At 41.1% G+C, this 17240-nt stretch overlaps 2 protein-coding genes across 2 annotated transcripts; one reads left to right on the top strand and one right to left on the bottom strand.

Annotated features, from left to right (window-relative positions):
• The first annotated feature begins 1733 nt into the window (after positions 1-1733).
• On the top strand, positions 1734-11164 carry mgst3b (microsomal glutathione S-transferase 3b). The gene is made up of 4 exons (XM_078423390.1): positions 1734-1997; positions 4715-4837; positions 6008-6080; positions 10170-11164. Exons 1-4 carry the CDS (start codon positions 1842-1844, stop codon positions 10268-10270), a joined length of 453 nt encoding a protein of 150 aa, XP_078279516.1. The 5' UTR covers positions 1734-1841; the 3' UTR covers positions 10271-11164.
• Positions 11150-15779, bottom strand: snrpc (small nuclear ribonucleoprotein polypeptide C). Its single transcript, XM_078423389.1, has one exon. The coding sequence runs from the start codon at positions 15717-15719 to the stop codon at positions 15234-15236; it is 486 nt and encodes a 161-aa protein (XP_078279515.1). The 5' UTR covers positions 15720-15779; the 3' UTR covers positions 11150-15233.
• Positions 15780-17240: the final 1461 nt, after the last annotated feature.

Raw genomic sequence — 17240 nt, 5'->3', positions numbered from 1 at the left:
CCATCTCACTTTAACTTCAGCAATTGGATTGATTCTTCAGTCCAATCAATCTTGTAAAGTCCCCCTCAAGGGCCTGGGGCTAGTATCTAAATTAGCAAAACTGTCCCAGATATTAGTCCAGCAGCTGCCCGAAAGTTCTACTCAAAGAATCATATATAAAAAACTGTCGTACAAGAGATGGTGCAATTGTTTAGTCACAGGGTAATGGTCAAACATGATCAAAGAAACCTTATCATTGACTATCTAATTGTATAAGAGGAAGTTCACATCCCATTGTCAGAGTAAAGCACAACTAGTAAGCCCTTAACATGGGCATACTCCGACCTCTACACATAAGTTTGTGTGTACATGCACAATAAATTCTTATAAAAAGGTTTACTAAAATCGTACATAAATACTTACTATTCTCTACCAGGAATTAGCATTCTTCTATATCGAACAACATCTGGAAGCAGACAAGTAATATTTCTTAGGGCAATTCCTCATCTGACTATGTTATAACACCCGCTTCCTTGCCTCTAGCCCCTTCCTATTCAAGATGCAGAAACATCAAATGTTTTTTTTGCTACCTCAAAAGATCAATTTCCCTCCTGGGATAAATAAAGTTCTATCGTATCGTATTGTTAAACCAGGATGGCTTTTTCTGCCATTGAAGGGAGGGGGGAGGGGGGAGGGGGAGTGTTAAGGGAGGAAGAGAAATTGTCAACGTTTTAGATTGCATTATGACTGAGTGGAGAGGGAAGATAACCAGTGTAACAGAAGTGGTGAACCAAGGATGATTAGAGGGAACTAGGAAATGTGAAAGACTAATTTACCATTAGAAAATGAATCATTAGTCCGTAGTAGTAACTCCAATGTAGTTAGTCCAAGTCAAGTTTATTTGTCAAGTTTATTTATAAATGTTACATCGTTGGAATAGTTGTTCTTCAGCCAGATAATTTGAATTGTTGTTAGAAAACTGAACGTATTACTCGAGCCGTGTAATAAACAATTTCAGCCATTTAATCAAAAGAAAAATACATTTTCACCGAAACAAAATGTCAAAAAATGTTCAAAGTATATATATATTTTAAATTAACTGATAGAGAGAAAGAAAAGCAATAGTTTTCAAAAACAATTTTCACCCAAAGAGAACCAACACAGAAAACGAGCGAATGGAACAGGAATTTTCTCCCACCTGGATGGAAATGAAGCAATTATCAGGAGGTATCACAAAGTGCTGGAGTAACTCAGCAGGTCAGGCAGCATCTTGGAAAGAAGGAATGGGTGACGTTTCGGATCGAGACCCTTCTTCAGACTGATGGGGCCATCATCAGATGTGGACTGATGGGGCCATCATCAGATGGGGGCTGATGGGGCCATCATCAGATGGGGACTGATGGGGGCCATCATCAGATGGGGACTGATGGGGGCCATCATCAGATGGGGACTGATGGGGGCCATCATCAGATGGGGACTGATGGGGTTATCAAGAGTAACGGGAGAGAGAGTGGGGCGCCAATTTTCATCAATATCCAGAAAACATTTTTTACCCAGAGAGAGATGAGAAAGCACCAGCGAAAAATCCAACGCCTCATCCTTTTCTGCAGAAGAGAGCAACAATTTTCTTTCCTCCTGCAGAAGGAAATCCGGCATTTTATGTGCAGGAAGGGGTGTGCAACAACTGATTCCAGGTGGAGAGGAGGGATGAACCAGACAGTAGGTGGGGCGTTGGGAAGTCGTTCCGCTGCAGAGGGAGGGGGGGCGCTGCTTCGAGGAGGAAGCCTCGGCCTGTGCCTGAGAGTGTGTGTCCAGCGCCCGGCCTCAGCATCCAGGCCACCCGCGCCCTGTCCGCCGCCCCTATGCAGTACGTGCCGCAGCATAGTGCCATCTCCCAGCCCACTCAGGCCGTCCCCCCTCAGTTCGGCTACGTGATCCTGGTGTTCATTTACAGCTGGGTCATGCTGGCTTACCTGGGGATCAAAGTGGGCATAGCCAGGAAGAAATACAACGTCAAGGTAAGGAAGAAATAAATAAACGCCTTCCCGGAGCAGTGAGTGCAAGATTAGTTCCATCCTGACTGAATGGGGTGACATTCTACACATCCCCAAGGGCAGATTTTTTTTTCAACTTCTTTATCAACTATGGGTTTTCAGCCAACTCTTTAAACCAGCATCTGCTGTTCCATTTTATTACATTTTTGGGGGTCGTTTGGCACTGTTGTTTCTCCACCCACTGTTATTCCACCAGGTTAAAATGTAAAGATCCTGCTGTGGACTTTCCCCCTGGATCTTAATTTCTAAAATGAGGAGGAGGCTTCCTTGTGGGACAGGGCCCCAAACTCCATTTCCTCTGAGGGGTATTTTTCACAATGCTAAAAGGGCATTGTGTCATTCTGTCATTGTGGCTGAAATTTATGTCAAAATCTTTGGAGAAAAAAAAAGTAGTGTTTAACCCTATTTAGCTAAAATGAACACCTCGCCAAATGTTAGTAAATGTCCAGAATCTGTGTATTCAAATTCATTTCAGATAGATCAATTTTGTAGACTTTGGTTTTGTTTTACTTTGCTCCTGAATCTTGACTGCTATTTTGTGGCCTGATTACATTATTTATGTTTTCAGAATTTGTTCTCAAATATTTCAACTTATTATTTGATTCAACATATTTATTCTATGCATTTATTCCACCAGTCACATTAGTGACTGTACGTGCATTAGTCACTTAATGACTGTACATCCTGAGTTTTGAATACTCAACATCAATATTGACTTTTGGGTGAAATTCATGTTGAAAATGTAACCATTGAAGGCAATTCTGTCATGCAAACTATTCTACAGTTTCCTTGTTTTCCTATAAATTTTCTCTACTTCACCTGAAAGTTAAACTAATGTTGTTACTTTCTTTATTCACAAAATGCTGGAGTAACTCAGCAGGTCAGGCAGCATCTCAGGAGAGAAGGAATGGGTGACGTTTCGGGAAGAAGGGTCTCGACCCGAAACGTCATCCATTCCTTCTCTCCTGAGATGCTGCCTGACCTGCTGAGTTACGCCAACATTTTGTGAATAAATACCTTCGATTTGTACCAGCATCTGCAGTTATTTTCTTACACCTCTTGTTACTTTCTTTATTCTGTCATTTTAACCATACTACTTGTAGGTCCTGGTGATTTTTTTCTGTTATTTTTGTTTAGCTTTCAATGAGTTATAACTATTATTGTCATTAGTTTGCAAAATATGGTCATTTTGGTTATTATAACAATCTTCAAGCAAATATAAATCCTCCTGATACCCATAATAAATTGCATCTTGATTGAGAATGACAATAAATAATACTTGTCTCACAGCCCCAGCATAAAATAGGAAATGTTGGAACGACTTAGCACATCAGGCTGCAGCTGTGGGAGGAGAAACAGGCCCTTTGTCAAGCCTTATCTCTCCCCACAGTTGGAGACCGACTTGCTGAGTATTGAAGAGCTGAGTATTTCTGACTTTTTATTTTATTTTAGATTTTCAGCATCTGTAGTAATTTACCACTGTACCCAGCTTATCTTTATTTAAGGTCTTTAGGGTCAATTGGACAGATTAACAGGTCAACGACAGTTTAAAAAGAAATTAAGGCATTTGCATCATTGGTCTTCTGGAAACCAATCAAAGCAACTTATTCTTTCCCTAATATTGTTGTCTTCATGTTTCATAGTTTACACTTGAGGCTGTAGTGTTGCCAGCTAGTGGATGTTGCACAAACTTTAGTTTAGTTTATTTATTGTCACGTGTACAAAAAGGTACAGTGAAAAGCTTTATCTTCATAGGAATTTTATTTTTTATGGTTGTGGGGAAGAATGTTAGTTAAAGATATTGTCCAGAATGTTACAGTCATCAGGAAAGAATTCAAGCCATTGACTTGAAGAAAGCCACCTCATCTTCCCGAACAATAATTTCATTGTGCCTTCAGCAGACCCTGAGGACCTAAATCTGATGAGACATGACTGAACATGTATGGTTCTAAAGAACATTTAAAAAAAACAAGAATTAGCAACAGGAGTAAACCATTTCCCCTTCTAGCTTTCTTTGTCATTCATCAAGATCATGGCTGATGTTCAACCTCAACATTATCCTCATATCCCTTGATCCACTTCATGGCCAGAAATATACTGATCCCTGTTTTGAATGAACTCAAAAAATGAGCTTCCTCAGTCATCCAAGGTAGAGGATTGCAAAGGTTTACTGCTCTCTGAATGAAGAAATCTCTCCTCGCCTCAATCCCAAACTGTCACACTGATCCTCTACTGCTCGGTGAGGGTAAACGTCCTCTTTGCGTCGCTCCTGTTAAAACTGTCTCGCCCCGAAACGTCACCCATTCCTTCTCTCCAGAGATGCTGCTTGTCCCGCTGAGTTACTCCAGCTTTTTGTGTCTATCTTCGGTTTAAACCAGCAACTGCAGTTCCTTCTTACACAAAATTGTTAACAGTTTTGAAATTTTCAAGTGACCTATTTAATGATTTATTGATTCATTGTTGCCGTTACATCCACAAACCCAACACTCCAATGTTTCTGTAATTCTGCAATGTAATCCAAGACATTCCATGGAGGCTTGAATCTGTTTATTTGAAATTGAATTTTTGTGGATTAATTTTCTATCGGCTGATGTTGAAAATTGAATTTTAAAGCTGAGACATGCACAAAAATGCACAGATCTGTGTTATTTGTTTTGTGATATTTTCTAACTTCTTTCCAGTATCCAGACATGTACAGTGATAAAGACCCAATTTTCAACTGTATCCAACGGGCACATCAAAACACATTGGAGATATACCCTCAATGGCTGATCTTCCAACTGATAGCTGGAATTGTCTACCCGGTAAGGAGATGTTGCTCAGGAAAATATTCTGCCTTAAATAATCTGTATGTCCTGTTTCATCCTGCTCCCCAGTCAATCAGGCAATTGGTTCCACAATCATGAAAGCAGGTTAATTCCTTCAGCTTTTACCTAAAAGTCTCCAAGTTTAATTGTTTCTTACATATACAGCCTTGTTTCGAAAACGGGAAGTGACATTTAAAAAATGCATACCCATACAAAGCGTTGGTTACAATCCAGTATCAAGGGGGGGGTGCCTGAAAGTCAAGAATTAAGTATGTTTTCACATAATGTTAAATGTTTTCTGCTGTACTTACCAATGAGTTGACAATTGGTATTACTCAGCAGGAAAGAGAAAATAAGTATGCGATGCATAGTGGTGAGAGACATCCATGTGCTCTCTCGGTGCTACTGATGTCAAACCAGGCACTTCCTCAGTATTGTCCCCATATTAACCCAGATGCTTTTCCAGTGCTGCCTCCATGTCATCCCATTTGCTCCCTCGGTGTTGCCCCTCTTTGTTCTAGATACTGCCACGGCACTGTCCCGATATTAGCCAGAGACCTTCCTTGGCCATGTTCCAGTTTTATACCAGGTGCTCCCTCTGAAGTGCCAGTTACTGGAAAGTGCCATCTGGTGAAGTGCTGGTTAACTGAGCTCTTGCTGTTATTATAATTAGAGTGGATTGAGGTAGAGAGTTCTTATTATTCGCTTGACATTTCAGCTTGTGTTTCAGTGTATTGTTATATCTAACTCTGTCCATCTTTGATCCATTGAGGGGATATTCCTGCAGTAGTAAATATTTTCCTTTGTAAAGAGTAATTTATTTATTTTATCTCGACAGACATGGACATGTTTAATTGTAAACTGCCCCTTCCTATAGGGCAGATGGCATGCCAGCTTATATTTTAACTACTCTTTGGATAAAGAAGTTTCTCTTGAAATTCCTATTGTGACTTGATATTTATGGAAAAATATAGATTTAAAAGAAATTCTACTATATGTGAACATTTTAATTACTTGGAAAATTACAAAGTGTTTTACATTTTAAAGCACAGTAATTTTTCCTAAAAGCAGCCACTTTCAATACAAGAACAGTTAAGAATGGCTGTCTTTTTTTTACATTTCCCGCAGTGAACATGGAGATAATCTAGTTTGTTTAACATTTCACAGATCACTGCTTCTTTGCTTGGTATAATTTGGGTAACCAGTCGATTTTCTTACGCATGGGGATATTACACAGGGGGTAGGTATTACTTCAATTATGTTTTATACAAATATTTTGCCAGAAAAAGTGTTTAACAGATTAATGAATGTGTTCAATAAAGTTAAAAGTACATTACCTTAATGTCACCAGGAAGGAAAGACACATTTTTGCATCACAGGACTCAAACTTATCAAAGTTATATTCTTAGGGTATATTCAAATTTAGCAGCGTTTCCACAATCAGCGATGATCAAATTTGGCTATATCATTTGAGGGGGAATTTAGATAATAGCAGAGGATTTTTATTACCTATCAAAACCAATGGAATATGTTAACCAAATCTCAATGTAATATCTTGTACAAAGGATAGCACCTCCAGTAAGGAAACAATAAAAGCCAAGATCTTGGAGGGTAGTTGAAAACTGGCATTAATATATGAAACATCACAAAAAAGAATAGACAATCATAGACATCGGGTGCAGGAGTAGGCCATTCGGCCCTTCGAGCCAGCACCGCCATTCAATGTGATCATGGCTGATCACAATCAGTACTCCATTCGTGCCCTCTCCCCATACCCCCTGACTCCGCTATCATTAAGAGCTCTATCTAACTCTCTCTTGAAAGCATCCAGAGAATTGGCCTCCACTGCCTTCTGAAGCAGAGAATTTCACAGATTTACAACTCTCTGAGTAAAAAGGTTTTTCCTCATCTCCGTTCTAAATGGCCAACCCCTTATTCTTAAACTGTGGCCCCTGGTTCTGGACTCCCCCAACATTGGGAACATGTTTCCTGCCTCTCGCGTGTCCAATCCCTTAATAATCTTATATGTTTCAATAAGATCCTCTCTCATCCTTCTAAATTCCAGTGTATAGAAGCCCAGTCGCTACAGTCTTTCAACTACGACAGTCCCACCATTCCGGGAATAACAAGGGTTTTTCTATCCAAAGTAATTATATTCCTGAAATTAAACTAATTGGTGATCTGTGTAGGTGTCAGTTATAATGATAATGTAATTGTTCTAAGGCTCACCTCAAGATTCAGAGGCACTAACAAAATAAAAATACATCTAATATAGGCTTTATGAGTTATAAAACTAATTATATCCATCTGTGTAATATTACTCATCTCTATACAGAACTCAAATCATGACTGTTGGAACTCTTCAAAGCTTTTTTTTTTTAAAATGGTCTTTGACATGCTTGCCTTCATCAGTCAGAGTATTGAGAATTGGAGTTGTAATGGTAGATTTGGTAAGGCCAGATTTGGGTATTATGTACCACGACTGGAATGTATGAGTTATAAAGAGAGTGTAGGAAGGAACTGCAGATGCTGGTTTATACCGAAGATAGACACAAAAATCTAGAGTAACTCAGCTGGACAGGCAGCATCTCAGGAGAGAAGGAATGGGTGACGTTTCGGGTCGAGACCCTTTTCCACCAGTCTGAAGAAAGGTCTCGACCCGAAACGTCGCCCATTCCTTCTGTCTGTCCTGCTGAGTTACTCCAGCTCTTTGTGTCTATCTTTAGTTGTAAAGAGGTTGGATAGGCTAGGATGTTTCCCAGGTGCATAGGAGACTGAGGGGTAGTATATAAAATCATGAAGGGCATAGATAAGGTGAATAGTCACTCTTTTGCCCAAGGTAGGGGGACCAAATCTAAAAGGCATATATTTAAGGTGAGAGGTGAAAGAGAGGTGGAATGAGCTGGCAGAGGAAGTGATGGAGGTGAATACAATTACAACATTTAAAATATTCTTGAACAGGTACTTGGATAGGAAAGGTTTAGAATGGCATGAGGCAAGTACAAGCAGTGGATGGCTCAGTTGGGCACTTTGATTTGCATAGACAAGTTGAGGCAAAGAGTATATCTCCGTGCTGTATGATTCTATAGCATCACCGTAGTGGCAAGGCCTTGCTGCATTGTCCTGGACTCTTGCAGCAAGGTAAGATATTTCTCTGTCCATCATAAAACGATGAATGTCAATTAGATCAACTTTTGATCTCCAAATTTGAAGTGATTCCTATGAATGTGGCGTGTCCTCAAAACTTAACTAACGTTAACTTAACTAACTGTACCAACAAATTGCTGGTACTACTTGTCCAAAGTCAATATATTATGAAATATAGTGCACAGAACTTAAACCAAAGGTAGGTACAACAGTGATACAATCCATCCTCCAGTGTCTTTTGTCTCTCAAAATAAAGGGTAATATTACATTCGTTTGTCCACTAGTAATTTCTGTATTGGGTTCTTAATCATTTATGTAGTCTCTAGCTTTTTCCATTGAGAAAATAATTGGATGATTTTTAAGGTCCAAAATAGTTCATCTCATACTTCCAATACTGGACTCATACTGAACAATTATAGTCTATCTATTAACCTAACACTCTCATCCACACTATTTAATGGGATACCCAAGATGCTTGTCTGAAGAAGGGTGCCAACATGAAACATCACTTGTCCATTCCCTCCACTGATGCTACCTGACCCACTGAGTTCTTCCAGCACTTGGGTGTTTTGCTCAAGATTAACATGAAGAATTGTAATGAAAATACCTATCTGGAGATCATAATTGGTCAAATCTTACATTGATCCAGGCTGAGTATATATCGATTACCCATGTGCTCTTTACACTGCCTACTAATTCATTGTTCAACCAAGTGGGTTATCCTCAATTTCATAACTCTAACTTTTATTGTTTTTTTGAGAAACCTAGAGTGGCTTCCGGAGTCTGGATTAATGCTTTTCTATATTTGTACTTCAAAGAAAGGAAGCTTCCTTTGGCATGACTTACCCTTTCCAAATTATGGTCCGCTCTATCAATACATCCTCAATTTTAAATCCCTTAATGGTCTCTTCCCGCCTTCTGTTTCCCCAATTCTGTAATCCTGGCCATACACATTAAATTGTCCCTTACTCTGACCTCACAGTATCAGCTACTGAGGCCCATACTCCTGAATTGTTTTGATAACCCCCATACTTTACTACTTGAAATTACTCATTAAAACATATCTTCCTGATCAAGCTTTGGTCAACACCACTCATGCCGGCCTTCATTTTATCAAATGTTTTGGAGCCTTTCTCTCTGATAAAGGCATAAACTGCTTCTTGCACCAGTCCTTCCGTGCCCTGCGTTCTACACTCTCCGCCATCACTAGCATAAGGCAACAAGGTGTTAATTCCACCATGTATTTTCAATATTGATTTCAGATTTGATGCATTTGTAGTCTTCATTGTTTGCTTGTCCCATTTTTGTTTGTGTGGTCTTCCCCCATCTTTACATATGGATATTCCCATCTTCATATCATGAAGTGACTAATTTGATATCAAACTCGGGTTTTATTGGTCACTTCGGATTATTTATTAAGTTTTTATCTCTAGGAAATGTACCTTTCTGATTATTTCCCTTTTCCAGGATCCAAATGTCTATTTTTTGGGTCTTCTAAAACTGTTTATAATTACACTGACTGTTTGTGTATTTTCAGCATTTTACTTTTGTGTTTTTTAAATTTAATTTAGAGGTACAACGCGGAAACAGGGCCTTTGGCCACCGAGTCCGTGCCGACCAGCAATCCCTGCACACCAACACTATCCTACTCACACTAGGGACAATTTACAATTGTACCAAGCCAATTAACCTACAAACCTGTACGTCTTTGGAGTGCGAGAGGAAACCGGAGAAAATCCACGCAGGCCACAGGGAGAACATACAAACACCATACAGACAAGCACCCTTAGTCAGGATCTAACCAGTCTCTGCCGCTGTGCCAGTGTTTTTGATTAACCCAGTTATCATTGGTTCTCTTCTAGTCTATTTGCTTAATAGTTGTCATTTATAGTTCTAGCTTGTTTTTCTGTGTTTCCTAAACATTTGTCAGACTTTTCTGTAGTCATTCCCCATGCATTGGTCAATATGTTGCTTCCAAACCGTGATCTAGGGAATTTGCTCATACACAGGTTACACTCTGTCCACATACATTTTAAAAATAGCCAATATTTATCCTTCAAATAAATTGGATACTTTATAATAACTGCAATTTATGTTTTTAAAATATTAGCTGTATCAAATAACAAAATTGTATTGAGGGCATTAAATGATTGTTCACCTGTGTTATCTGCTTTATCTTTAGTGCCAGAGAAAAGAAAGATTGGGTCCTATGGATACATTGGCTTTCTGGGAGTCATATTCCTGTCCATCGTTATTGCTTTTAAAACTCTTTTTTCACCATGATAAGCTTTCTACCACTCAGTTGGAGAAAATAAAAATACTGGTTATTCAGTGGTATCAGCTATTATACATGGCCAGCCATTTTGAAATGAATGTCGTCTGAGAACTCCTACTTGTTTATCGATGCTCATTTAAAAATTACCAACCTGTGATAATCTTCTCCCAGATTTGTTAAGCATTCCAGTTTGACTAGTTTTGTGGCATAAATCTATTTTTTCTATATTTAATAAAATGGAATCCTGGACTACAATGTTAATTTACAAATTTTATTTTTTATAATTAAGCAAATGACCATGGCTTCTGCCTGAACTTGAATTGCTTTCTATTCTATCTTATGTGTATGTAATTGTTAGTTTAAAGTGAACATGTATTATTGAACTAGGTTTAACATTTTATCTTCCAGGATGCTTAGTAACTCAACTTACTTAAATTTTGATCCAAGGCCCTCAGTTTTGTATTATGGTTTAAACTTAAAATCAACCTAATCACACAGAATGGTATAAGTGTACAGAACATGTGAAAGAAAGCTAAGAGATATCAAAGCCAATAGAAACTTTAAAAGCTTGGTAAACAAGGCTGTAATTCTTTATCAATGGATGTTCTGACATTGAGAACTGAAACATATGTTCACCGATTTGTACATTACCTGTTGATTTTATTTTAAAGAAACTTATTTTCTGCACCATTAAGGTATCCATTTTAATTTTTATTCAGCAGACCAAATAATGAAATGGCTTGAACTATAATTTTGTCTTAAATGTTATGTATTTTGTTGTAACCATTCATCGGGATCCAACTATAGTTGATTTCCTCAAAAATACTTTTCTTTATGTACAAATCTTGATATGGCTCTGTTTCACACTTAATTTCTAAATAAAAAGATCAATTTTAAATATAGTTTATTTTTGTGGAAAAAGTTTTTGGTACAAAATAACAAGAAAGCTGAATGTAAAATATTTAAATGGACAGAAACAATCCATCCAATTTGCACTGCAGAAGCAACAAATCGTATACCCATCAAAGTGGAATGAGACATCGATAGAACCCAGAGTCCATTCGAAGGGCCGAATGGCCTACTCTTGCACCTATTGTCCTTTCAGGTTAGGCAGAGGTTCACTTGCACCTCCTCCAACCTCATTTACTGTATCCATTGTTCAAGATGTGGACTCTTACAAGTTGGCGAGACCAAACGCAGACAGGGTGATCATTTTGCAGAACACCTTTGCTCAGCCCGTGTGAACCAACCTGATCTCCCAGTTGCTGGACACTTCAATTCTCCTTCCCATTCCTACACAGACCTTTCTGTCCTCTGTCTCCTCCATTGTCAGAGTGAGGCTAAACGGGAAATTGGAGGAACATCTCATATTTTGCTTGGGCAGCTTATAGCCAAGTGATGAATATTGATTTCTCTCACTTCAAGTAGCCCCGGCATTCCCCCTCTACCCCTCCCCCACCCTAGTTGCACTAGCTTCTCATTTTCACCCTAGTTTACAATGGCCTGTTTCCTTTATCATCGTTACTTTTTTGCAAATCTTTAATTCATTGTTCTTTATCTCTCCACATTACCGTCTATATCTCTCATTTCCCTTATCCCCAATCAGTCTGAAGAAGGGTCTTGACCCGAAACGTCAACCATTCCTTCTCTCCAGAGATGCTGCCTGCCTGTCCTGCTGGGTTACTCCATCTTTTTGTGTCTATCTTAGGTAAAATTCTTCACTGATTATTACTGAATCAGAGTAACAAATGTATTTTCTTATAAATAGCAGAATGATTAGCAACACTGATTTTTAAATGTGTAAAAGACCACAAGTGCTGGAGTAACGGCAGGTCAGGCAGCAACTCTGGAGAACCAGGATTGGAGATGTTTTGGGTCTAGACCCTTCAGATAGGTCTGAAATGCATACTTGATCTTTAAATCATTTTTAAAAGCTGTTGTCCAGGATAGTACTGCTTCATACATGCCTCCTCCATACATTCAGCCAGTTTATCTTCATAATGCAAGTCGCAATCCCAATCTCCTGTTGACAATATGCAATAAAGTGATGGGAATGTTACAAATTTCCTAAAGTAGTTGAAAATTGAACCCCTCACGTAACTCCCAACAACAATGAAATTATCTTTGCTGCAACATGGGCAAGATCCATCTTAACACCACATGGACAAATAGTCTAACACAAAGCAAAGGATAGGTACCCAAAGTAGAAAATGTACTTATAAGTGATAACATTTAAAGAAATGAACATTTGAATAAAAACATTTGTGCCTAAGAGAGGTTTTCAAAAAATGCCACTTGCACAAAATGTTAAATCTCCCCTTCTCAAACACTGCCATGGTATTATTCCAATTCTTGCAGTCAGGAAACAAGCAGCATTTTTTGCAATTACATTATTTTTCTGTTGCAACAAAACAGAGTTTCTATACCTGCTCAACTTTTAATTCTGCTTTAGCATGTATTGATTCTAAACAATTGGTTCGTCATCAAACAATTGATTAAATGAAAGGATATATTTAAGTCAATAGCACTGAGGAATCATCAGGGTTAGGCTTCGAGGGAAGGTTACATAAGTTTGTGTAACTGAGCTTCAGGGCTTGATATTGTTAAGTGATGCTATTGTTGAAATGAACTGTATGTAAAACGAGAATAGTGTGCACTACAATTCCCAAACAATGTTTGTACCTTGCTAACTATCTCAGTGAAGTGAACACAGTAAAGAATTTAAAGACAGCTCAGTATGGAAGTTCATTATGAATAGTAAAGGTAAATTCAAAAATATATAGTTTAAGATTCATTTCATTTAAATGTTTCATGAAGACCACTTTTAAACATTTTTCACCTTGAGGTGCTGATTACATTGATGCTTCACATAAACTGGAAATGCAACGTCAAACCATACTAAGAGGTTCCAGAAAAATAATTGGATATACAGACTGACCAGCTGATTTCCTAACAGGGCTCACATTTTCTATTGAATATTAAAGTAATACAAACAAGTGATTAAACATACTAATCTTACAGCCTTCTTTACACCAAATAAACATTACATATAATTATTTTAATATCAGGCTAGTTTTTATACTCACTTGGTTTGAACTTAATTGATGACCTCCATGTAGCTATTATTGGCTGGAAACATTCCTCTATATACCTTCATTGGCTTTAGAGTGATCCCAATGTGGCCTCCTGTACATCAGTGATACCAAACATAGACTGAATGACTGCGCTCGGTCTTCCAAGGCCTACTGGATCTCCTGGTTGCTGACCATTTTAACTCAACTTCCGAAACTGACCTTTCAGTCCTGGGCTAGACACAAAAAGCTGGAGTAACTCGGCGGGACAGGCAGCATATCTGGAGAGAAGGAATGAGTGATGTTTCGGGTCAAGACCCTTCTTCAGACAGAGAAATGTCACCCATTCCTTCTCTCCAGAGATGCTGCCTGTCCCACTGAGTTACTCCAGCCGTTTGTGTCTATCTTCGGTTTAAACCAGCATCTGCAGTTCCTTCCCACACATTTCTGTCCTGGGCCTCCTCCATTGCCAGTGAGGCCGCACACAAACTGGAGGCACAGCATCTCATATTCTGCTTTGGTAGCTTACAACACAATTGTATGAACAGTGAATTCTCCAATATCAGGTTCCTTCTAAAATCAAGCCCCACCTGGACTAGCAACCATTTCTCCCTCCCGCTCTTCCTACATTACTTCCTCTGGCTTCACAATTTACAACTCTTCAATCCTTCTGTTTCACACCTTGTTTTAATCTTTGTCTTTTATTCCAACCATCTGCCTATCTAACCCCCAGCCCTCTTGCCTGTGTCCATCTATTCCCTGCCACATTTTGTACTGCCTCTCATCTCAGCTTTCTCCCCGCACACCCCACCCCCACAATTAGTCTGAAGAAGGGTCTCGACCTAAAACGCCACCTGCCCATATTCTCAGAAGATGCTGCTTGAGCCAATGAGTTGTTCCAGCATTTTGTGCCCTTATGTGTATACCAGCTACTGCAGTTTCTTGTTTCTACTTCTAAATTGCTGGCTATGACTGACAAGCAAAGAATTTCACTGTGCCTTGTTACATGTGACAATAAAGTATTCCATAGCTCCATGTACAACCATTGATAGTTGACCAAGAGGTACTGCAGGATTATGATCCATCGTAAAAGCACTGATTATCATTCCCACAATCTCATCAGTTGTCATTAGGGACTGTATCCAGAGCCGCTATAGTAGGGGGAGAAAGTTGCCGAGAGACGTTAACCAGTGTGCAAAAGAAAACCAGGTCAACCAAAGTATGTTTATTAAAAACTGTAAAAAATTCAATATTCCCACTATTTAAAGATGGCAAAACAAAGTATAACCAATTATTGTGTTTTAATAACAGTGCGCTTTCAAGTAAAGGTTTCCAGCCAGTTGATTTATCTGCTTAAAAGACAAATATAGAAGAACACAAGAACCGGATATACATGTTGGATTAGTATTTGGACAAACACCTTAATCAAATGGGTCAACCACTTTCCGGGGACTTGAGGTCTTCAATTCTGTTGATAAAAAGTTAGACCCACAAAAGAACAAGGATTTTCAACCATCTATCTTTATTTTCCGGCCAAAAAAGTGTGGCATCGTAAGACCGAAAATAATGGACAATTAGAATCTATGTCTTTTGTCCGTCAAATACATTTGGGGAAGAAAAAAATAATAACCAGAAAAATATCACGTAAGCCGTTTCTTGCAAAACCAAGTCCGGTGTGGTGTGTAAATCTCCGAATTGGGCATTACAAATCCGATTGGCAGCTGCGAAATCCGTTCACGTCAGCCTGCTTTAACAATGAAGGCGACAGGCTGCAACTGGTGTTAAAACCGGTCTTGAAACGTCGGCGGTATCGGGGGGGGGGGGGGGGGGGGGGAGAGGAGAGGAGAGGAGAGAGAGATATGAAACATGAAACGTTGCTCCGGATAATGTCCCTCTCGCTTTATCTGGCCGTGCGTAGTAATCCAGGTCTGGAAGGCACCATCATGGGCCGGTGATGCCCCATCATCGGGCCCGGCATCATGGGCACCGGGCCGCCGATGGGCGGTCTCATCCCCGGGCCCACCAACATCATGCCGGGCGGAGCGGGGCCCATCATGGGCATCATAGGCGGCCCACCCATCGGCGGCCCGGGTAGGATGGAGGGGCGAGGCGGCGGCAACCCCACGTTGCCGGGAGGCGGTGGGATGGCGGCTCCAGCCGGCGGCGGCCCGGTCGGCGTCTGGAATGGCGCGGTGGGCGGGATCTTGCCCTGGCGGAAGGCGGCCGTCGTCTTATCGATCAGGCTCTGGGCCTGCTCCTCCATCCATTTCTGGTAGTAGTCCTTGACGTTCTCCTTGTGCTTGCGGCCCTCGCAGTGCGTCTTGCGGACGGACGGCGAGTCGTGGGTGAGGTAGGTGTCGCAGTAGTCGCAGTAATACTTGGGCATCTTGTCCGCCCGGTCCCGCTGCCGCTGCTGGCGTCCCTCACACACCGCCCACGTGATCCCGCCACACGAGCATGCGCACAACACGCCCCCTTCAGGCACACAATGGGCTGCACATCTATTTCTACTTCTCAAAATGCTGGAGTAACTCAGCAGGTCAGGCAGCATCTCAGGAGCGAAGGAATGGGTGACGTTTCGGGTCGATACCCTTCTTCAGACTGATCAAATAGTCTTTCCAGGTGAGACAGAGGTTCACCTGCACCTCCTCCAACCTCATCTATTGTATCCAGGGGTCAACTTATTTACATCGGCGAAACCACCTGCGTTCGGTCCGTGTTGGCCAAACTGATCTCCCGGTGGCCGAGCACTTCAACTCCCCCTCCCATTCCCAGTCTGACCTTTCTGTCATGGGCCTCCTCCAGTGCCATAGTGAGGCCCACCGGAAATTGGAGGAACAGCACCTCATATTTCACCTGGGCAGCTTGCAGCCCAGTGGTATGAACATCGACTTCTCCAACTTTAGATAGTTCCTCTGTCCCTCTCTTCCCCTCCCCCTTCCCAGATCTCCCTCTATCTTCCTGTCTCCACCTATATCCTTCTTTTGTCCCACCCCCCTGACATCAGTCTGAAGAAGGGTCTCGACCCAAAGCGTCCTCTCTTCTACTTCTTCTTGCGTTTGAGGCAGCAGAAATTATGTAACGCCCTCCAGGCGCTGTAGCCAGTGCAATGTGCTGTTGTCAAGGGCCATGAAGTCTACCGCTCCACCAGGGGGACGGAAGACAGTGCAGTCGAAAATGACGTGCTGCGCTGTTTGCTAGTCTGCTCCACACACGCAGGCTGCTGATGGACGCAACCCCCAACGATGCAATTTGGCGCTGAACCGGCCGACCCCTGTGCCGAGCCAGTTCAGAGCGACCCACTCTTTGCGGGGCATATCCGAGCCGAGCTGGTGTTCGGTGCGACAGTGAATTGAGGATATTTATTCACAAAATGTTGGAGTAACTCAGCAGGTCAGGCAGCATCTCAGGAGAGAAAGAATGGGTGATGTTTCGGGTCGAGACCCTTCTTCAGACTCAGAATTGAGGAGGTCGCGATGTCTGTTCCCAGCTGGTTCTCCATGCTCCTAGTATGTTGAAACCGGAGCCACAGAGGGTCGCTGTATGACGGGAGAAAGGGTGACGAGATGACAGGCGTTGAGGTCCCAGTTGTTGTGAATCCTGGGCGAGGAGGTGCAAAGGATGTTTGGCGTCCGATGGGGCCTTGCACACCAGCCTATGAGTGAAGAACTTTCTGCGAAGCTTGGTGGGTGCGATGCAGATGCTGGGAAGGCAGAAGAACAAACTGAGTGCTGAATGAAGCAAAATCATCAGGGGGAGGACCACAGTCTAGGGTCCTTCCGCTGCTGGACATGGGGGGCAGGGTGTGGTGGAGACACCCCTCCAAATAAGGGAAGGGATTCTGTATAATTTTGCATACATTTGGCAATGAATATCTGTATTGAATGAATGTATAACCTCCGGGAAT

The sequence above is a fragment of the Rhinoraja longicauda genome, chromosome 27, assembly GCF_053455715.1.
Source record: "Rhinoraja longicauda isolate Sanriku21f chromosome 27, sRhiLon1.1, whole genome shotgun sequence".
Taxonomy (NCBI): domain Eukaryota; kingdom Metazoa; phylum Chordata; class Chondrichthyes; order Rajiformes; family Arhynchobatidae; genus Rhinoraja; species Rhinoraja longicauda.
The sequence above is the reverse complement of the archived record's forward strand: the minus strand, read 5'-3'. Positions and strand labels throughout refer to the sequence as shown.